This window comes from Pongo abelii, chromosome 9 (genome assembly GCF_028885655.2).
Source record: "Pongo abelii isolate AG06213 chromosome 9, NHGRI_mPonAbe1-v2.0_pri, whole genome shotgun sequence".
NCBI lineage: Eukaryota > Metazoa > Chordata > Mammalia > Primates > Hominidae > Pongo > Pongo abelii.
This window is the reverse complement of record NC_071994.2, coordinates 126,386,555-126,409,480: the sequence shown is the minus strand read 5'-3', so window position 1 is coordinate 126,409,480 and position 22,926 is coordinate 126,386,555. Positions and strand designations below refer to the sequence as shown.

The following is a 22,926-nucleotide window of genomic DNA, read 5'->3' as shown; positions in this document are numbered from 1 at the left end:
CTGTGTTCTCTACCATGTGCTTACATGTCAACAAAGGGAAACATGCTGCTGGGTTTTCAGAAAATCACAAGGTGTCTGGCTAGAGAATGAAGCCAGGCATGCGTCTGGTCACCAACCTGATGGCTTCTGCCTTCGGGGAGAGGTTGTTCAGGATCACAGCAGGTCAGCACCACACAGTGGCAAGAGCGCTGAACGAAGAGTCAGGCTGGGGTTCTTATACCTTTTGTGCTACCAACTAGCTAGGTGGCCCTAGCCACGTTGCCGTTCCTCGCTGCACTTGTGTCCTTTCCTGTAAAATACGGAGGTTAGATCGGATGTATCTGATATCCCCTTCAATCTAACAATCTGAAATGTATTGCCTGTTCTTATTCCTGTCTCATTTGGCTCCCTTATGAAGACAGCTTGTCTAGTGGGTAATTCTAAGCATCATTAGCCAAAGAAAAGCCTGCTTTTGATCTCAACCCAGAGTTGGGGACCAACGTGAGGGAGGAGAGAACATGAAAACACTTTTTACTACTCCTTTTGCTGTGTTTCTAAGGAAGTCACTAGACCTCAATTCCCCACCTAAAGGAAGGAGATGCTATCGTCCCCTTTCTCTGAGAGGGGAAAGGACCCCTGAAGATCCAGTTACAATGTATCCTGGAGTCATGGAATATTTTGTTGCATTAATTAAGGGGGAAGAGAGAAGGGCATCAGTTGCTGAGCAACAATGTGCCTGCCCTATACTAGGTGCTTTCCTTCTTTCTTTTTTTTTTTTTTTTTTTTGAGATGGAGTCTAGCTCTGTTGCCCAGGCTGGAGTGCAGTGGTGCAATCTCAGCTCACTGCAACCTCCGCCTCCCAAGTTCAAGCGAGTCTCCCGCCTTGGCCTCCTGAGTAGCTGAGATTACAGGCACATGCCAACACACCCCCGGCTAATTTTTTGTATTTCTAGTAGAGACGGGGTTTCACCGTGTTCGCCAAGATGGTCTCAATCTCCTGACCTCGTGATCCACCCGCCTTGGCCTCCTAAAGTGCTGAGATTACTAGGTGTTTTCTTTATATAGTCTCCTGTTATCTTCTCAACAACCATATGAGAAATCTTACAGATGAAATAACGTAGGCTGAGGTTAAGAAATACACCCAAGTTGGGCACAGTCAGGAGAGTGGCCAGAATTCAAAATCAGCCTGTCTTCCTCCAGAACCACCTCTGCCGGTGTAACTTTAGCAGGAATTAAAAGTAGCATGTGGGAGAACCTGGAAAAGCCCAGACCTAGCTGAAGCCAGGCATGAAGCTGGTACACACAGCACCATCCTACTATAAAGCCTTAGGCTCCACGGCAGCTATAGACACCTTCTCTGCTTTTTGTCTTGACTCTTTACTCTTCCACTGGCCTCCTGGAAGGCCTGCTGAGCTGGAGGGATGGGTCTATGCATCCTGAGTGCTGGCGGGAAGATGGAGGCTGAGATCTTTTCTTCACCATCAAACGTCCTACAGGAGACATCAACCCCACAAAGCCCCTGCCTCCTCCGCTGACCACATAAATCAGTGCTTGGGACTGTCACTGTACAACGTGTGCCTTATCCTCTATTAGCACACAGGGTTCTCAGTCACAGTCTTAAAAAATGTTGTCCAGTCAAGACCCTGAAAGCCAGCTGGGGCCTCTTACTGTCCAGCCATAAGAGAAATAACACACTGAATAGCCAAGCCAAGAAGCGTCCTTGCAGGACAGGAAAGAATATATAAAGATAACCTTGTTTTAATAGAAAAAAGGAAATGAGACAGAAATTGGCTCTTTTACTGCAGGGAATGGAATCCTATGAACTCAACTTTAGTTTTAGTTGGAACAAATATTTACTGAACCTCCTATGTGCGAGACACTGCAGCAGGCGCCTCCATCATATTATAATTCCATTTCTTCCTCCCACCGGTATTGGGCTCAGAAGAAAGAAAGGCTCAGTGAAGTCAAGGGACCTATTCAGAACTACTGGAAGCCCAGACTTTCTGCCTTTTCACCCGGAACCCTTTCCATCATTCCACAGCTGCCTTCTCCTAAGTGTCCTCATGAGCTTGTATCATCATCTGTAAGGATGGGTCTGGACCTCAAAAGGTGGATTCTGGACCTCAAAAAGATTAAAAGACACGGACCACGGCCAGGCACAGTGGCTCATGCCTGTAATCCTAGCACTTTGGGAGACCGAGACAGGCGGATTGCCTGAGCTCAGGAGTTCAAGACCAGCCTGGGCAACATGGTGAAACCCCGTCTCTACTAAAATACAAAAAAATCAGCCAGGCATGGTGGCAGGTGCCTGTAATCCCAGCTGCTCAGGCAGCTGAGGCACAAGAATTGCTTGAACCCAGCAAGCAGAGGTTGCAGTGAGCCGAGATTGTGCCACTGCACTCCAGCCTGGGCAACAAAGCAAAACCCTGTCTCAAAAAAAAAAAAAAAGATACAGTCCATGGTTCCCAGGTATGAGATGAGAGAAGAGCACAGGTCTCCATCTCCCCCTCAGTTCACAGCACTTTTCTCCCAGGATGTCTTTTTGGTATCTCCTACACTAGGTGTAAGGTCCTGCTGTGATCTCCATAGCACTCTGCCCTTCCCCGAGCAGAGCATTTCTCACTCCACGTTCTAATTGCTTATTGGTTGTTCATTTCCCTTAACTCACCAGAAGCTTCTGCAGGACAAGGACAACTTTTCCTTTGTTCACTGTTGATTTTCCAGTGTTTGGCATATAGTAGGTGTTTAACAAAGATTTGCTGTATTACTGATTGAAAGAAAGAATAGAAAGATGGATGGAGGGATGGCTGGATGGATGATGATTTATCAGCTCTTCAGTTACCGTGTCTCCACGTAATTGGGTAACTTATCCTTCCATTCCTGACAAGTTAACTTACCCAACTTCCCTAGTTTGTCAGCAGTACTATCAAAAGACAGTGAGGTGTAAAACCTTTGAATCTCCTGACTTTATATCCTGCTTCAATCATTTACTAACCATGGGATGATATGCAATTTATTTAATCTTGCTAAAACTTAACCTTAGTTTCTTCACTGTAGTATGATATTGTGATACCTATTAATCATGCTTATAATCTCTGGAATATACCAGGAGGTAGCTAAATGGTCGGTATCAATCTTGGCACATGTAACAATGTATTCAGTCATTTATACTCAGATTTGGTGCCTCTTTTCTCTTCCACTCCTTTCTTTTTTTTTTTTTTTAGATGGAGTCTTGCTCTGTCGCCCAGGTTGGAGTGCAGTGGCACGATCTCGGCTCACTGCAAGCTGCACCTCCCGGGTTCACGCCATTCTCCTGCCTCAGCCTCCTGAATAGCTGGGACCACAGGCGCCCGTCACCATGCCCGGCTAATTTTTTGTATTTTTAGTAGAGACGGGGTTTCACCGCGTTAGCGCCAGGATGGTCTCGATCTCCTGACCTTGTGATCCGCCTGCCTCGGCTTCCCAAAGTGCTGGGATTACAGGCATGAGCCACCACGCCTGGCCTCTTCCACTCCTTTCACCCACAGTGATTGTTATGTACTTAACCCTGTCTAATCTTTCTTCCCAATGTCTTCTACACTGTTTCACTACCCTCATCTTATCTGCCTATTTAATGCAATAGGTCCTAAACAGTTCCTGTCCTTCAGGTTTCTTTTCCAATGCATCATACACTCCCGTTGATAGCTCTAGAATTCCTGTAAAGGAGAGGTTTAGGGTGGTACTCTTTGGCTCCCCAGAAATTGGGAAGGACAAGAGAAGTGTCTTGAAGCTGCATGTGTATATCAGTCTACAAAATATTGAGACAAAGGCAGCTCGATAGATACGAAAGGGTCGCGAAAGTTCTCCACCTGGCCAACTGTTGGAGTCACCTCTAGGCAGAAGCTGCCAATTTCCACTTCCTAAAATATGGTTCTCATCAAGGTGATTTTTCTTAAATTTATTTCAAAGAGCCTGGAAGAGACACTGCAGAACAAGTTCTAGAATCCTTTGCCTCACATTCAGAACTTGTCACAATTTTGCCCCCCAGGGCATTTTGCTTCAACAACAATTTTTATTTCAAGCATTTCATTTCATTCAAGGCCCCTCAATATGCCAAAGCTATTCCTAACTCCATGTCTTTGTCTAGGAATGCCCCCACTCGTGGCCCTCCCCAGCTCCTCTCTTCTAATGACATTCTGTTCATCCCCCAAGGCTGGTTCCATCATTGCTCTCCTCTGCAATTACTCCAGCCTAAGGTGCTCCTTCCTTTCTTGGAATTCCCACTGTTTTTTATTGTCAGGATAATTTACTGTGGCATTTAACTATCTAACTTTCTTGTATTGTTGTTGAAACATTTCCCATATTGGTGTTTTTTCTCCCTCTGAACTGAGGTCCATTCAGGGTAAGGACTGTCTCATAATCTTGGGATCCTCTGACGCACCCAGCCCAGAGTGGGGCCCAGCACTGGTAGGGATGGGATGTGAGTTACAAACCATCCCAGAAGCACTCTCTCTGCTCTTCCTGCCCAGAGAGCCATGCCAATAGAAAAGAGGTTTCAGATTTAGAGACAGACACCTTCAGGGACTCAAAGATCCTCTTCCAAAAAATATGTGCCATATTGGCTACAAGACTTGGGGCTGGGAAAATTCAGTGCTTGTGACCCAATCTCAGTCTAATCATTTCCTGTGCTGGTGACTAATGACCTAGAGCCAAAGGCGCCTGTTACCTTTGGCTTGAGCAACTGGGTTTAAACACATATCTGCCTACACCCACACACATCTGTCTTCATGCGCACACCAGCCCTCAAGCAATAAACAGCACTGGCATTACTAAGTTCTTAAGAAAGGCCACCAGCAGTGGTGGGGTGGAGGTGGGGCTTTAAAACTTGTGCAAAAACCCCACCTCTAGAGAGAAATAAAAAGGGGGAATCTGGGTGAATAATTTTTGTACTATTTTCAACTTTTTTGTAAGCCCAAAATGTCAATTTTTTTTTTTAATTATAAAGCAGAAACAACAAAAAAGTTACCTTCTGTATGTAGTTTTTCTGCCACCTTCTCCAGCCTTTAAGAATTACTGTTTTTGGCTGGGGATGGTGGCTCATGCCTGTAATTCCAGCACTTTGGGAGGCCGAGTCAGGTGAACTGCTTGAGCCCAGGAGTTTGAGACCAGCCTGGGCAGCACAGCGAAACCCAATCTCTACAAAAAATGCAAATATTAGCCGGGCATGATGGTGTGAGCCTGTAGTCTCAGCTACTTGGAAGGATGAGGTGGGAGGATCACTTGCACTCAGGAGGCAGAGGTTGCAGTGAACCTGGGTGACAGAGTGAGGCTCTGTCTCAAAAAAAAAAAAAAAGAAAAGAAAAAAGACGGTTTTTTCAACATATTCATTTACAAATTATAGTTGTGAATGTATCTATTTCCCCTATTAGATAATTAGTATAAAAATGGAAAATAAAGTTACCTCGGAGTCAGAGACCTTTTAAACACTTCTCAATATAAAAAATAATATTTTTAAATATTAGAATATTAATATTGGAATAGAAGCATTTTAATATTTTGTGATCTGGGGCAAGATATTTAGGCCTCTCTAAGTTACAGTTTCCTTGTCTTCCTATTCATGCTAAGGGAGGGTGATTTTTTTCAATGACTATCCCTTAGCAGTATAATAAGAATGATATAAAAAGGTCAATAATATGATTCTGGGTCCATAGTTGGTGTTCATGACATACTCCTCCCAGATTTTTTTAAATGTCAACTTCCAAGTTCTACTCACTTTGTGTCCTCACACCTAAAAAAGCACCTGGCATAGTGTGGATGCCTAACACATCGGTATCGAAGGGGTGAGGGAGTGAGTGGAGAAATGCTGCAATTCTAAAGCAATGCTCCAGCTGATTCGCGAGCCCTAGGAACAGCCCCTGCTTTTGCAAGTCCTCTGAGTGACATTGTGAAACTTCCATAACCTCTCCAGGCCTTTGCTTTCCTAGTCTGCGAAATGGGACGGGTTTTCACTACACATTTGCATTTCATTGCAAATGTGTGACTCGGCAGCCCACCGGCCCTGGCGGGGTTCATCTTTCTTCTTAAGAGCGCTGGCCCCAGCTCCCAACTTGGGCTCTGGCGAGGCCGAAGGTGAGCGATTGCGTCATCATGCCTCTGGGCAGCTGAGGGAGAAGCCCTCCAGGGACATTCAGAGACTGGGACCAGAGTTTCTGAGAGGCCCTGGGCACAAGGTCAGGGCAGGAGGTCCAGGCAGCTGAGGTCTGAGCGCCACCCTCACTGCCCTTTCTTAGTCTTGCTGCCTCCCGCTGCCGCTGAGCAGAAGGGTAGTGAAGGGCAGACTCCCAGGGGCCGACCCTGGGGCGGGGCTGCTCCGCTCCGCGGAACCCACCGTCCGCCCCCGTCCGGCCGCCAGCCTGCCCTCCGCGAGCCTCCTGGGCCGGGTTCCTGGAGCCCGGGCGCGCAGGCCCTGGCACCAGGGGGATTCTGCTCCCTTTGCCTTATGTTCTTTCTGAAAGGGGGTGGTGCACATTTTGGCCAGGGCCACGTGCAGAGCACTTTGCTGCAAAGCATCTCGATAGACCTCTTTCCACGGGGCTGTGGGTCCCCTTCCCCTGGGTGCTGGCTAGCTTAGCTCTGCTCGGGATCTGAGGGAGCGCTGCTGCAAACATCGACGGTAGAAAGCGAGCGAACGCGAAAGGCCCCAGGAAAGCCAGGCCAAGGGGGGTCGCCGGGTGCCAAAGCAGGCAGTCGGTGGGGAGAGCCCTGGTCGGCCGGGCGCTGGCTGCCTTCGCGCCCACCTCCGCGCCCCGCCGTCGGCCTGGTCAGTCTGGTGGCTTCACACTAACAGAACCAGACGGGGAGGGAGAGGAGAGGCGAGAAGAAGGCAGAGGACAGAGGGGAGAGGGCATGAGGAGACGAGGAGGGAGAGGCAAGAATGCCAATAAGGAGGCCTGGAGAGGAAGAGATGGAAGAGGGAAATGCCAGATTTGTGAGAGACATGGAAGCAGAGAGAAACGACAGTAAAAAAGAAGCTAGAGAGAAGTGGAGAGAAGGACAAAGTGAGAGGAGAGCTCTAGGAACGGACAAGGCCTCGTCCACGGGCTCTCTCTCAGCCGAGGTGTCACCAATGCCTCCTGCAAAGAATCAATCCTACGCCCGGCGCCTCTCAACCCACCCGCCTCTGCACGGCCCCAGGTCTCCCCCGGCCCTCCCTGCCCGGCCAGCTCACGCTTCTCCCCGACCGGCCCCCACCGCTAACCCCAAACGCTGCGCGGGAGGGAGGGAGGGAAGGAGGGAACAGCGAGAGAGAGAGGGAGGGGCTGCGGTAGGAGGCAACCATGTGGTTCCAGCTGAATTTTTTTTTCCCTCTCTCTTTCTTCACTGCTTTTTCTTTCCAAACAGGGAAAAGTGTTCCACGAAGCGGTAGCGCCTTTCCGCCTCGCATTTCCCTCCCTGACGCTGGTCCCGGCTCCCGTCCGGACGCCAGCTGGTGCGGCGAGCGCCGGGAGCCCATCTGCCCCCGGGGGCGCGGGGCGCGGGGCCGGCTCCCGCCCGGCACATGGCTGCAGCCACCTCGCGCGCACCCCGAGGCGCCTCGCCCAGCTCGCCCGAGGTCCGTCGGAGGCGCCCGGCCGCCCTGGAGCCAGGCAGCAGCTGAGCGGGGAAGCGCCCGCGTCCGGGGATCGGGATGTCCCTCCTCCTTCTCCTCTTGCTAGGTGAGTGCCTCTGGGAGGGCGGGAGTTTGGATGGCCGTGGGCAAACGCAGCCCTGCGTCCGGGAAAGATGCCGGTTCTGACCGGGTGTCCCTGCAGCCCCTGGAGTCAGCCGGCTTTTCCGTCCCTGCCTCCTGGCCACGGAGGAGCACATCTGGCAACGGAGAGCCGCCCAGTCGGCCATCGAGATTGTCTCGCACATCTGGGCCCTTGAACAGGCTTGGGGAACCGTTTGATGTGCAGAGTCCTCTTTAGGGCGGTGTTTAGTTTCTGGTGTATCTGGGAAAAGTGGAGCCGATTGGTGGAGGGAAGGTTTATCCAGGAATTTTTGTGCCAGGTTCCTGAGGGTGGGGGTTTTTTGTTGTTGTTTCAAACAGGCGCCTCCGAGTCTCAGATTAGAAACAGATGTGTTAAAGGGTGAGCAGAGTGGGGGATAGGCAGTGTTGGAGAGGAAAGGGGAGAGGGGAAAAGGGCAGGGCCCAAGGAGCACCAGGAAGATGCAAATGCCCCAAGTCACACAGGGAAGGAAGGAAAAGGGGAAAGGGGAAGGGTTCGGAAGGAGAGAGAAAAAGAGAACAGGAATGTAAAACAGAAGAGCAAGGCTAGGGGAGACCGAGCACAGAGAGTGAAGAAGACTTGGAAAAAACGGAGCAGAGGAACCAGAACAGAGGGAAATAGAGCAAGCACCACTTTTTCCTGAAACAGGCTCCAGAGCAAAGGGAAGAGTCCTCCTGAACGTCCCTTCCTGGGATTCCCCAGGCAGGACTCTTGGGGCCTCAGAGGCCCTTAGGCAGAGGCAGGTTTGCAGGAGAGGACATCAGGGATATGGGTGGTAGGAGCCCACCGGAGTGACTGGGAATGTCTGAGGGGCCAGGGCAGGAAAGGCAGGCAGGGAGAGCCAAGGGCACGTCATACTATGCACCCTGAAGCATGGGATCCACTGCAGACAGGCCCCACAGTTAGCTGGAGATGAGAAAATCAAAGAGCCAGCCAGTGGTCAAGAGTGAGCACTACCCTGAACACCAGGCCACAGGAAAACTGGTCCGGGTTTTGAACTGACTAACTGGGTGGCCTCAGACAACTTACTCCTTATCCAGGGCTTCCACGTCTTTAGCTCTGGAAAGAGAATACTAGATGGTTCCTAAGTCCCTTCTAGCCTACAACACCAGAGGTTTGAACGAGGCTGGTGTCTAGAAGAACCACCAAACCCTGAAATACGTGGTTAGAGTTCTCTGTCTTTTTTGAAACTTTACAAACCAATTAGACTATATGCATACCCATCTCGGCCAGCCTCAGGCTGATAATCACTCAAGTTAGAGAAATGAAAAGGTGGGCTGAGCCAAACTATTGCTCAAGTAAGGCAGGTGGGGAGGGGTTATTTTCTAAACTCTTTTAGACTTAACCAAATATTGCAATACTCTTCTTGTGCACATCTGGCGCAGCTGGATGGCACCTTGATTCCCTTTACTAGACTCTTACCACTAGGTTACCAATCACTAGATATTTAGTAGAATGAAACTTCAGAGCTCCCTTATTAAAAACAGCTAATAGTCCTTGTTATACGAACACTTTATATGTACCATCTTGGTAATTCATTTGTTCTTCACAACAAGCCTATTGGCTGCCCAGCCATCCTTGTTGGCTACCCTCATGTTACAGATGAAGAAACCAAGCTGTAAAAAGGCCAGGTAACTTGCTCAAGGCCACACACTCATAATTAGGAGAGATGGAATTTGAGCGCAGGCTGCCTGCTTCCAGAGAAAGCTTGCTAAAGCGCATTGCTTTACAGCCTCCTGTGGCTGCAGAGATTCTCAAAGCGCTTACCCTCTACCACACCTGGCTGGCTGTTCGATCTCACCATCCTCTTCATGGAATGTAAGATGTCAGCGTGACCTATAGGAGAGAGGGCTGGGAAAGGGAAAAAAAATTCGCACTTTTTGAGCACCTGTCCTTATTTAAGAAATGGTTTGGAGCCATGTAATGCTCAGACACTGTTCAGCAAAGCCAGAAAGAAAACACACCAAGTTGTCTGAATCCTGAAATCATCATACTGGTCCTTTAAAGGGGCAGTTCCAGGGCTGCTTCTGATCATGGCTGGCATGGTTTTTGGCCTGTCTTTTTCTAAAGATTGCACAGTATCAAACAGGGGCTGGGAGGGTGAAGAGTGTTCATTGTCTGAACTGTGGGACAGTTGACTTCATGTTTCCTGGACCTGCCAATGAGTGAGGTCAAATAACCCACCTGTCTGATGTGAATGAACAAGGAGTGCTCTGAGCCTCACGGAGAAGAGAGAAGGGGCTCCGGCTCAGCCCTTCTTCTGACCCACTATCCTGCCCCACTCCCGTAATGTTCCGGTCCTCATTGTGCCGCCTTAACTTCTCTCCTGGATGACTATAGTAGCTGCCACATTCCTGTCCTGCCTGTCCTCTCTCCTCCATCCTGCACACTGCTACCCGAGTAACCCTGTGAGGCCGCTGGTAGAATGCACGAAGCTGGGACTTAAGAGTCTGGCAACCTCTCCGGTTCTTGTTCTGACTCCCTTGTCTGTGCACAGGGGTGGGGGAATGTTCAATTCAAAATTTCTATAATTCTATGGTTTTTCTCCCTTCTTCGAAAAACCTTTAGTAGTCTCATTGCTTTTAGTGTTGAGTATAAACACTTCATTCTGACATCAAAGACTTTATATAATGTCATTCGCAGCTCTAGCTCTTCCTCTACTCACCCCCAGATACTCGGTAGGGAACCTGAATTACTTCATGTGCCCAAAACATGTCCCATGCTTCTTTCTAATTCTATGCTTTTGTTTATGATAATCCCCCCACCAAAACTGCCTCCTTATTTCCTGCCCCTGCAGATCAAAATCATGTTCATTCCCCAAGTCTCACCTCAAATGCCACTTCCTCCATACACCTGTCCATGGTTTCACCAGCTGAATATACTTTTTTTTTTTTGAGTAGTCTATTTGGCCTTTGAATCCCAATAGCCTTCCTCTAATGCTACTTTGTATTATGGTGTTCCAAAGGCTTATCTAACCCCCATTAGAATGGAAGCTCCATGAAGGCAGGGACAGTGTCTCATTCACCTCTGAACCACGTTCAGTAACTTGCATAAACACTTGTGAACTATTTGTTAAGAGATAACTGGGTTTTTGAAATATTTGAAATGTTTAAATTCAAGAGAGGTGAAAAATTTGAAAGATCACTAACCTTTGACTGTGGGATAACCCAATAGCAAGGAGCCCAGTTTTAATTCAGCTTGCTTTGAGCTTCCTTGTCTATTAATGCAAATAGAACCAGTCCTATTTTTAAAAAATTCTACAAAGAACATTACAGGGATAGGGACCAGATAATATATTTGTCATACAAATGTATTTTGTTATATCGTGTGTGCTAGTACCGGATTAAAAATAGACTTATCTGTTGAAACTTCTGCCAGGATGGGGAAGGAGCCTGGTTTCGCAGAAAGTGTGTTTGAAGAAGGCAAGAATGCATAGTCCATTGGTCTATAAGATAATGACAGGCCTCAGGAGGATTCCATGTCCTACCCTTATGTCCCCACTTTAATGGTGATGGTCATAATAATGATATATTCCCTGTAGGCATATATCTAGTCACACCCTATTTTTGTCTTGTGCTCATCTGGGCAGGGTACACATGAGTATTATTTCATGAATGTATCTAGTGATGATGGATATTTTTTAAAGGTAGAGTCAAAGATTGCCAGAACTGGAGGAAAACTAAGAGACTGTTTAAATCAATGGTTCTTAAAATTTTGAGTCCCAGACCTTTTGTAGAATCTGATGAAAATCACAAAACCACTTCTTAGAAAATCACAAAACCACTTCTTAGAAAAAGACATGTATACATCAGATTTGCCAATAATATATAAGACCTCATTGAGACCTCCTGATACTTTTCCTTGGAACCCAAGTTAATCTTTGATCTAAACCTATGCCTTCTTTTAGGATGAAGAAGAAACCAAAGTTCAGAGAGGTTTGGCTAAGGTTATACAGCTAGCTTAGTAGAAGGGCCAAGACTGGAACCCGAATTCCATGATCCTATTACACATTTTTGAAATAGAAAAATGTCTCTCCTTCCTTTTCAGCTCATGTACTTAAGCTTCAAGATCACAGCTGCTCTTGTGATGCTTCAGTTAAGTGAGCTAAATGCTGAATAATTGGCATTGGTTTTTATTATATGAGAAATTGCCTGAAAAATCAGGCAGGCATCATAACATTTCAATTTTGCCAACATAACTGGAAGTCCTAGGAACTCCGCAGTGTCATGTATGTCTGGTGTATTCAGGAGAAAGGAATTAATACTCAAAGTCCCAAAGATGTGGGTGTATGTGTACAAGGAACAGGACTGGAAATCAATAGCTTTAGCTCCTTAATCATTTTTCTGGGTGAGCCTAGGAAAATCATACCACTCTGAGCCTTAGTTTTCTCCTTTGTAAAATGAAAATATGAGATTAAGGTTATCTCTAAGTTTCCTTATACCAATAACATTCTCTGAGTTTTTTTTTTAATTCTGAGAATTTTCTGGCTGGTCCAGATGTGGTTGTGATCAGGAACAGATGGGTGTTACCATGCTTATTGATTTTTTCAGGCACTGTTCACTCATGGCAATTGGTAGCACATGATGATAAACCAAGAAGGGTCGACGAACTAATTGGAAGAGAACAGTAGTAATCTCCATCCTGGAACTGCCCTGCGGCACTGTTAGCCATGGAGCACCACTCAGGTTCAGGGTGATGGCCCGATCCCCCCACCCAGGAAGTTCAGTAACTGAAATACTCACCAAAAGGACCTCATCTTAAGCAGGGTTACCTACAGAACAGCCTCAAGCATGGGCACCTAGGATAGACTTCAGTGCAGAGGGGCTACGGTATAAAACTATTTGTAAGCAGAAGCTTTTTTTTTTTTTTTTTTGAGACAGAGTCTTGCTCTGTCACCTAGGCTAGAGTGCAGTGGCACAATCTCCATTCACTGCAACCCCCGCCTTCCAAGTTCAAGCGATTCTCCTGCCTCAGCCTCCTGAGTAGCTGGGATTACAGGCGCCCACCACCACGCCCAGCTAATTTTTTGTATTTTTAATAGAGATGGGGTTTCACCATGTTGGCCTGGCTGGTCTCGAATTCCTGACCTCAAGTGATCATCAGCCTCCCAAAGTGCTGGGATTACAGGCATGATCCACTGCGCCTGGCCATTTTCTTCTACTTTTAAAATTAAGGCATAATGTGCATATAAAGCATACCTAGTAAATGTACAGCTTAATGGATTCCTTGCCTAGATTTGAACTTGGGGTTGGATTTGAAATATGAAATGTATATTACCAGCCCACTTGTAGTACTCTGAGAGGGGATTATATGGGCAGGAATATTATGACAGTATAATCAATTTCTAACATTTGTACAAGGTTTAGTAGTTTACGAGGTATATTAACATACCTTATCTCACCTCAAATCACTCTTTGAGAGTATTATTATTACTCCATTTCACAGATACGTAAATGGAGGCTCAGAGAAGTAAAGTGAGCTTCTTTCTCTAGAATACACTGTGAATAAACAGCTGAGCTAGGACACCAACCCAGGACTTTGGATTCCAAAAACTGTGTGTTTTCCACTTACCAGGAGACACATGGTTATTCTGAAATCAAGGCTCTGTGTTACTAAGAAGGGTGGATCAGGCTGAAGCAGAGGCTTCATCTTTAAACCCCAAAGTGGAAAGTTCTGCCAAATGTTTATTACCCATCCCCTTCCCCCACTCCATTCCAATGGTTAAGAAATGTGTTTGGATGACTATTGTTTATAACTGAGAACTACTTCTACATACATCGTGTATGGATTACTAGTGTTCCTTCTAATACATCAGAAGACCCTTCTAAGTGTCCAAGAGGTCAGATGCTTTGGGGTCAGATGCATGAGCTTCCCTTGCTAGCACTATCCTGAGACTGTGGATGATGAGGTTTATGGATTGGGTATGACTCACCTCATATGTTGCTTTTTCTACTTAAAGTCCTGTTTTCAGCAGTTCTGACTTACTTGTTTCCTAAAGAAAAATGCAAACCATAGCTTCCTCCCCTTCAAGTTCTGGTTATCTGAATGTCTGGATACTGGAAAAATAAAAGTTTATTTCCTTTGGCACCATACAGACCATAATGGGGAAGAATGCCGAAATGAAACCTTTATTTTGTTAGCAGCAGTCAGTTGGGTCACTGTGTGTGGAGCCTCAGCCAAAGCCTGGCAGTGATAAGACTGAATGCTGCTTTGTTTCAAGAGCAGGCAGGGGAGAAAGCTGTTTCCTTTGTGCCCATACTGAGAAGAGAAAATGGGCAACTATCTTCAGAATAGTCCCTCAGTGGGTGTGGAATATTGGGGGTTTTTGTAAAGAGGAGCAGCAAGGGGGATGTGGAAAGTTCAGGTCACCAACGGTGGCAGAGGAGAACAAAGGAGAGGAGGAGGAAGAGGAGGAAGAAGAGGAGGAAGAGGAGGAGGAAGGCACAGAGACTGTAGAGGATGAAAAAGCTAAGCTAAGCTGACCTCCCGGTGTTTACAGAGCAGCCTCTGAGCACGTTCTATTTCACGGATGGTGGGAGCAGCTCACTGATGTCCCTTTTGAGATCTTCTTTAGGGCTTACATCCAAGCTGTAACATTTCCTACTTCAGGCACATGCTGTCTCACACAAAACAATTACAGAGCGGGTGCGCCTGCCAGAGTTCGGGCCCCTTGCTGGGCTCTGAGACCCCGATCATACAAAAGATACCCTTTCTACCTTCTAAGAATTCAGCTCAGTGGGAGAGATGTATTCACAAACAAGGAATGTCAGATACATGAGGAGGCTATTTTGGAGGAAAGTACCAAGGATTCTAGCATTCCCAAAGAGGAAGCTGCTTCATTATGTGCTGGCTGCTGTGTATTTCTTCTCATGCAGGTCTTCAGGGACTGTGTCTGATACTCCTGTGCCCCTCACAGCACTTGTTCATTATTGAGATCGCGCTAAATAAGCAGTCGGTGGGTTGATGGATCACCCATCAGCGTCAGAAATGAGCAGAATTAATCAGTGCATCCTTGGCATTCAGCCAGGAGCTTCCTGGAGAAATTGAGACTCCCACTGTCCTTGCCTATTGAAGGTTATGGTCTCATTCTTCATCACAACCTGCCAGTGACACAGTTACCTCTAAGTCCTCATCCCTCATGGGATGTTTTCTAAAAAAAAGAAAGAAAAAAAATGTATCTGTGAATTTGGATCTCTTAATTAAGAATGGCCATCTACTCACCCCAGGTTTGTATCTTATTACTCCACATGGAAAATGAATAGGATCAAGCCAAAGAGGAATTTTTATGTTCCAGGAGAAATTCATTGTACGAAGCAGAGACTCGGCCCCAACATAGTCATACTTGTTTTCTTGGTGGGGGAGGAAAGAGGGAAAAATGAAATCCCTGAGAGGGAAATTGCTTTGTGACTTCATTGTTTAAATTTAGGCTTGGGTTTGTGGGGATCGTTCAGACTTAAAGCAATAAGCCTTCTAACCCAATCTCTGTCACTTCTCATTACTTCCAATGACAGTTCCAATTATTTCCAATCACTCTTCAAGGGAACAGCAGGGAAGGTGCACATGCTTCCATGTAGACCAGGCGTGGAGCAACCGCTGTAAGAATTGGCCCCTGGGGTCCCCAGACCCTGCTGGAAGCCAGGCTTGTCTACTTGAAAATTGTGTGACCTTGGGCAAGTTACTTCACCTCCCTAACCTTAGGTTTCTCATCAGCCACTGCATCTAGTAACAATGTCATAGAGGTTTTTTTGTGAAAATTACATGAGGTGATGCATAAGAGTTTTAACGCTCTGCTTGGTACGTAATAAATAGTAAATGAATGTCTGTTGTTATTATCATGAGTTTCCTTTCTGGGGGAGGGTCAGTTCATGGGTATTTGGAGGGTCTGCTTGAAGTCAGCGACCACCAGGCCATCAGCACCAGCATTTGGGGCTTCATCCACTGTGGTTCCTCACCCTATAGGCGAGTCCCTAGTGTCCTTTAGGGAATATTGCCCTGCTCCAGGTCCACAACAGGCTCACAGATTCTGGCCAGGCTCTGGCTCACGCCTGTAATCCCAGCACTTTGGGAGGCCGAGGCGGGTGGATCACTGGAGGTCAGGAATTCGAGACCAGCCTGGCCAACATGGTGAAACCCTGTCTCTACCAAAAATATAAAAATGAGCTGGGCGTGGTGACGCACACCTGTAATCCCAGCTACTCGGGAGCCTGAGGCAGGAGAATCATTCGAACCTGGGAGGCGGAGGTTGCAGCAGTGAGTTGAGATCATGCCACTGCACTCCAGCTTCTGGGTGACAGAGTGAGACACCATCTCAAAAAAAAAAAAAAAAAAAGGCTCACAGATTGTGCCCCAACTCTCCACAGCTGCTCTGGGAGAGCAACTTTTTGTGTTATTTAGCCCTAGGCAAGAGGTGCCCTTCTATGCTGCTTGGCATATCACAGCTGTGAGTCTTCTTTTCCTGGGTTCTACCCTCTTGACTCATGCCCCCGAGTGCCTGTGCCAACTTAGGCTGCCCCAGCCTGGGCTTATAACTGGTTGGTTCGTTTCTGCTTTCAGTGTTAAGTAATGTTTAACTGAGCAAGTACTATGGACTAGGCATTGTGCTAGGGACTTCCAGACAAGTGATTTCTTATATTCTTAAACAATCTGTGAGATTGGTATTATTGTCCCTATATTACAGGATACAAAAGTGAGACATAAGAGGTAAGGTATTCCATCCTAGGCTATACAGCTTGAATAGAGCGAAACAGCAGACGTGAGCAGAGTTTGCCCTCTTCAGCACTGATCTGGGAAGCAGGCATGACGAGGCAACCAGGTCAAATAGGTACAGTGACACACAGACAGACAGGAGGCCACTGGGAGGCCTGGCCTGTGGGGGCTTGGCCTAACAAGGAGCTTCAAGTTCCTCATCCCCAGTTTCCAGGCAGTCATTTGTCCTGATCAAAATTAGACTCCAATGAGCCCCACACCAAAATTCAAGATGTGTTGAATTATGTTTCCTTTTTAAATAGGAGGAAAGGAAAACCTCAAGGTGGGAAGAAACTGACCTGAACAGCAAAGTGCGATTTTTCTCCTCATTAAAGAGGGCTAAACTGGTGTCCCAGATTCCTGCGAGCCTAGAATTCCCACTCTGAATGAAGTCCTGGGCCAGGCAGGCAGAGTCCGGGTTTTCAGCGGAGGCCTGGTCCCCATCTGCCTTCCCCTGGGGGAGCTCTACCCCACTCCACTCCCACCAATAGCGAAGGGCAGCCGGCTCCCACCTTGCCTCCGCTCCATCCCCGGGGAGGGGAGGCCGGAAACGAGGCCACCTCTCCGCAGCCTCCTTCTCTGCTCCACTGCCTCTCACACCCTGTTCCCGGAGCCCTGCAGCTTCCCAAGCCCTGAGGAATACAGGTGACCGTCCCCACATGCTGCTGCCTCAGCCTGACCTTCCTCCTGCTCTCTCGCTCTCTGTCCTCTGGTGCCAAATTGGCCTGCTCTCAGATCTGGCACTTAACAAGACAGACAGAGAACAAAGATCACCGTGAACTCCGTCAAGCTCATCTTTCCTGTATTGCCCCTTTTCCTCTCTCTCTCCCTCCCCCACTCTCCCAGATTCTCACTCCACAACCTCTGCCAGGCACCCACTCCTGAAAGCCTTTGCTCTCCTCAGCCTAAGCTAATAGTGGTGCTTTGTCCCCTGGTCCCCCACCCTGTTCTTGAAGACCTCCACACTGTTGCCTTCCATCCCCTGTGACCAGCCACCTCTTCACCGCTTCTGCCCTGACCAGCTCCCTCCCATCCGCCGCCTCATCTACAGAGGCTTTCCTCACTCTCCAGACACAGAGCTGTGCTCGCCCCTCTCAGCCCCCAGAGCACCTTGTCCACACCTTTAGAATAGTTTGTGGCATGTTATGGTACAGTTTGGGGTTCTCTGTCTTTCCTGGTGACTGTGAGCAGGGAACAGTGTCGTATTGTCAGGAATACCAAGCCCAGTGAGCAGCTGGCACATGTTAGATTCTTGCCAAATGAATGAATGAGGGAACAAACAAATGTATGAATGCATGTAAAATCCCCTTCCAGGAGAAGGTTGGCTGATTCACTTTTCACTTAGTAATTGCCAGGACATGTGGCCTCTCCTTTCAGCTTTAGTTTGAACTTTAGCCTTATTAGTGGTCAAAGCCCTTCCAGCAATGTTGACTGACTCCTTCTCTGGCCCTCTTAGGTCCTCTGCAGAGAATGGCAAGAGTCGTGTATGGGCTCTGAGCCAATTCAGGAGCTCCTTCCGTGGTGCATAGAGTTTAAGGCCCTCTTCCTCTCCTTTCCTCTTTTGCTTCCGCCTCGCCAGGTTCACCCTGCTCATCACTAACCTTGCCTGGGTATCACTGAGGCAGCCTGAGCAGAAGAAACACAAGTCAGCTAATGAGCACAGAAAATTTTGGTAGGATTTTTAAAATATTATTTCGGCTGGGCGTGGTGGCTCATGCCTGTAATTCCTGCATTTGGGAGGCCAAGGCGGGAGGATCACCTGAGGTCAGGGAGTTCGAGACCAGCCTGGCCAACATGGTGAAACCCCGTCTCTACTAAAAATACAAAAATTAGCCGGGCGTGGTGGCACGTGCCTGTAATCTCAGCTACTCGGGAGGCTGAGGTAGGAGAATCACTTGAACCTGGGAGGCGAGGTTGCAGTGAGCTGAGATCACACCACTGCACTCTAACCTGAGCGACAGAGCAAAATTAATCAAAAAAAGTAATAATTAATTGATTAATTAAAATATGATTTCTAGGCTAAGTGCTTGTCCATATGTTAGCACATTTAATCTTCAAGATAACATTGTGAGACAGATGATAGCCTTCATTTTGCAGATGAGGATCAGAGAGGTTAAGAAACTTTTCTGGTGTTACCACAGCCAGTTAGTCAAATCAAAACTCGAAGCCAGGTCTTCTGGCTCCTGAATCATTACTCATCCTACTGCCCCACATGACCAGGAGCCCCATTATGAGTGGCAGCTGCACCCCACCGCACTCAGCAGGGCTCTGTGCTGGCTTATGGCTTCTGTGTCTCATCCCCACCCCAGCGCATCGGGTGGGCATTCAGTGAGCTTTCCCTGAAAGATGGTTGCCAGGTAAGGCTGTCTTCTCTGGGAAGCCTTGAGATTTGTTTCGTGCATATGGTGACCAATCATCCTGTTTGCCCATGTCCTGTGTGTTTCTCAGGACATGGAATGCAGGGTTCTCAGTGCTAAAACTGGGACAGTCCCAAGAAAGTCATTTAATTGGTCACCCTAGTAGTAGAGTATCTCGCTACTCACAAACAGTGACCCTCAGGCCAGGTGCAGTGGCTCACACCTGTAATTCCAGCACTTTGGGAGGCCAAGGTAGGTGAATCACTTGAGGTCAGGAGTTCGAGACCAGTCTGGCCAACATGGTGAAACCCCGTCTTTACTAAAAATACAAAAATTAGCCAGGCATGATGGCAGGCGCCTGTAATCCCAGCTACTCAGGAGGCTGAGGCAGGAGAATTGCTTGAACCCGGAAGATGGAGGTTGCAGTGAGCTGAGATCCTACCACGGCACTCCAGCCTGGGCAACAGAGCAAGATTCTGTCAAACAAACAAAAAAAAAACACTGAGCCTCAGACTAGCAGCAGTGGTTTCACCTGGGAGCTTGTTGGAAATGCAGAATCTCAGACCCACTCACCCCAGACCCACTGAACCAGAATGCACATTTTAGCAAGATCCCCATGGAAAGGAAAAAACTTTATAGAAGAACAAGTACTGAAGGCACATTTGACAGAAGTTATGGAAATGAAGATTCATACCTGAATCATCTGACCTGAGAGAGGTGACATCCTCACTTTTCTAAGCTTGCTTTTATATGTTATGGCTTTGCTATATACCTCAGGTGATGCACATTGGCACAAAAGATTTAGGTTTATAAACTGAGGAAGAAAGGAGTTAAGGGTCCACATTCAGTCCAAGTGGAATGAAAGGCTGGAGGGTGCGTGAATGCTGGGTGAGGGTGTGTGGGCATCGTTATTTCACAGTTAAGCCTTTCTTGCGTCTTTGAAATGATGATGTTCTTACGAAGGACTTGGACTTTTCTGGATTCACTGGCCTACACCCTTTTGCCGAGGTCGGGCTGGAGTGTCATAGTGGACAGCAAATAAACCAGACTGTGTGTGAGGACAGCAGTAGCCTGTGTTCTTGGGCCTGAGGATTCAGAAAGGGAAATAAACACCCAGAGGGTAAAGCATATAACAGGAACCACGCTTGGTGAAGAGTAGACCCTCAGTAGTTAAAATTGAAGAAATAATTAGGCCACCAAAGAGGTATTCCAAGACTACATGTTTTCCTGTTTGATGCCTGGCTCTGAATCTAGGTCTCATTTTCACCCTGCCCAAGGAGAGATCAGAAGGGAAAATTTGTAGGTCCCTTCCCTGCTGCAAGAGTCTAACCCAGATTTGGAAATGAGTTATTCATGGTTCCCCAGCCTGTCCTACCCTGTGGTGATGACCTCACTTGGACGGAAACAGAAGTGATGGAATCTGTGCTCCAGGTGAGAAAGTGATTGGCCAGCTCTTCACAGGATGCTTCACCAACTTCTCTAGGGCCTTGGCTTATCTCAAAGCAAACCTGGGTCAGAGCAGTTGTTCGGTCTTTTAAATTGGTGCTGTGTGTCATCCTGGGTCAAAGTCATTGTAAAAGTCTTTAAATGGGTGCTGAGTGTCATCTTTTGTTAATGTTTTTGTTCTAAAACCAGACTGTCAGATGTTAAAATAACAGGCACCAAGCAAGGTAGGAAAAGACATTTGTATTTCTAGGATTGCGGAGCAGCCTTGAACTAAAAGAAGCATAACCCACATTTGTCGACTTTCTCTCTATTCCAAGTCACATGCCCAGTAGGGAGCCCAAAATAAGGGCAGCCCAGGGGAGGGAATGACAGGCAGGCCTGGAAATGAATGTGTTCATCCGTTCAGTTGGAGCTGTTTCAGACAAACCTGATTTCTGCTGTGATATTAATCCCACCCAGACAACAAGAAATCAAACTGTCACTTTTCTCAGAATGGGGTGAAATGTTTCTGACCTAGGTTTGGTTTTATAACAATTTCTTCTGTGTGTGTTGTTTTCCCTGGTATCTCGAAGGGCTAGTTGGGGGTGGATCTTAGAAGAAAACACAGATTTCACTTACAGGGCAACTCCCTTGCCTGGTACTGTGAGTGGAGATAGTGCCGTACATGACCCAAGAGCTTGGTCGGGGAGCAGATTGACAGAGGAGAGAAACTGGGGAACAAAGTAGGACAGAATGGAATTCATTGCCAAAATGTTTGGTACAGATAATAAGTGAAACAAAAGTTTTGGGAAAAGATAGTAAGGGAGATGGAAGAACTTAACTTCAGCTCACAGTGGAGCAAGAATACCTACCATGAGGTGAAAGCAATCGCTTGAGGGCATTGCATTGGGGTGAGCCAGGGCAAGAGCTGCAGAGAGCCTGGGACCTAGGAAGAGAGCAGGAGAAAGGACACGTGGGGATGAGGTGGAGACAGTTGTGAAATTGTTCAGTCTCACTCTGGAAACAGAACACATTCATAGTTTATAGGCCAATTTGGAGACCTCCTCAGGCTGTGTGGCGGTGTTGGGAAGTGACTGAGCAACTCACCTCTGGGTCTCAGATTTCACCCTGCTGGAGGAAAGACTGGAAGGGAGAAGATGTAGGTTCCCTCTCTGCTGCAGAGGTCACGCTGTGTGGTATTCCTTTGTGGGGAGCCATAGACTGGATTGCGCATTGTTCTTTCCCCTGCAGGCAGCGTGATCTGATGCTCTTGACACTGAGGTTGGAGGCAGAGACCCTCTCACAGGCACACACCCCGGGCCCCCAGTCTGCTTCCCGCTGCTAGCTCTGCCCCCAATGCTGTTCTATCAGTAAGAATAGAGACCTTCTCTCCAGGCATCCAGCTTCCCACACAGTCTGACTCTGCCCAAGCCTCTGCCCTTGAAGATGCCAAAGTGGTTTCTGTCTCGGAGTCTTTGCGCTTGTTTTTCCCTTGCCCAGGAATGCTCTTTCCCCAGATGGCTGCGAGGCTGGCTCCTTGCCTTTCAGGTTTCAGTGCAAACACCACCTCAGTGAGCGCTTTCCTGAAACCCTCTCTCACCCCTGCCCCAGCTAACAAGGGCCTCTGCCTAGTCACTATCACTTTGACCTGTTATATTTTCTCCCTAACACTTATCACTGTCTTTTTTTTTTTTTTTTTTTACTCCTATGCATTTCTGGTTTTGTCTATTCGGGCTGCTTAACAAATTACTATAGCCTGGGTGACTTATAAACAACAGAAATTTATTCCTCACAGTTCTGGAGGTTGGGAAGTCCAAGAGCAAGGCACAACAGATTAGGTGTCTGGTGAGGGCCTGCTTCCTCGTTCATAGAGAGCCGTGTGGTGGAAGAGGTAAGGCAGCTCTCTGGGGCTTTGTTCCTAAGGCTCTGCTCTCATGACCTAATCAGTCCCCAAGGCCCCACCTCCAAATACCAGCACCTTGAGGGTTAGGATTTCAACATATGAGCTTTGTGGGAAACACACACGTTAGACCGAATGTGCCAATGTACTTGTTTACTGCCTGTCTCTTCAATAGCCAAGACTTCGTCCATATCATTTACTTCGTTTACTTCTGCATCCTTAGTGCTTAGGACAGTGCCTGACACAGAGATGCTCATGTACTCACTGAAGGTTACACAGCTGGTAAGCAATGAAGTCTGAACTTGAACCCAGGCAGTCTGACTTTAGAGCTGGTACCATAAATTAATGCTATTCAAGCCATCTAAGCCCCTGTTTCTCAGAGTTTTAGAATTTACCTGGGGATCTTGTTAAAAATGCAAGTTCTGATTTAAGTCTAGGGTGGGGCCTAGGACTCTGGATTTCCAATAAGTTCCTAGCCAGTGTTGCTGGTCCATGGAAAATGCCTCTCAGGAAGAAAGGGAGGGAGGGAAAGAGAGAAACAGAGGCTCAGAGAAGTTAGGGTGACTTTCCTTAAACTATAAAGCTAGTTGGTGGCAGAGTTGGGACTCCAGCCAAGGGGCCTGGCTCCCAGCCCAAAGCTCTTTGAACCCCCCGCAAGCCCAAGGATTTTAAGGCATACTTACATCTTGCATTGGTAATTGCAAAGGGGGCCCAGGACACTGGCCTCTGCCCCCTGCGGATCACTGGTACTTGGTTGCCACTGGGCCTTCCC

The 22,926-nt window shown here is 47.5% G+C and overlaps 1 protein-coding gene across 2 annotated transcripts in view; it reads left to right on the top strand.

Moving 5' to 3' along the window:
- The first annotated feature begins 7,284 nt into the window (after nucleotides 1–7,284).
- The window catches only part of CLMP (CXADR like membrane protein), a 126,850-nt gene continuing 111,208 nt past the window's right edge, over nucleotides 7,285–22,926 (top strand). For both annotated transcript variants that reach the window (XM_024255037.3, XM_009247183.4), the window contains exon 1: nucleotides 7,285–7,673. In XM_024255037.3, coding sequence (XP_024110805.1) covers nucleotides 7,646–7,673 — 28 coding nt within the window. In that variant the 5' untranslated portion in view covers nucleotides 7,285–7,645. The remainder of the gene's footprint in view (nucleotides 7,674–22,926) is intronic.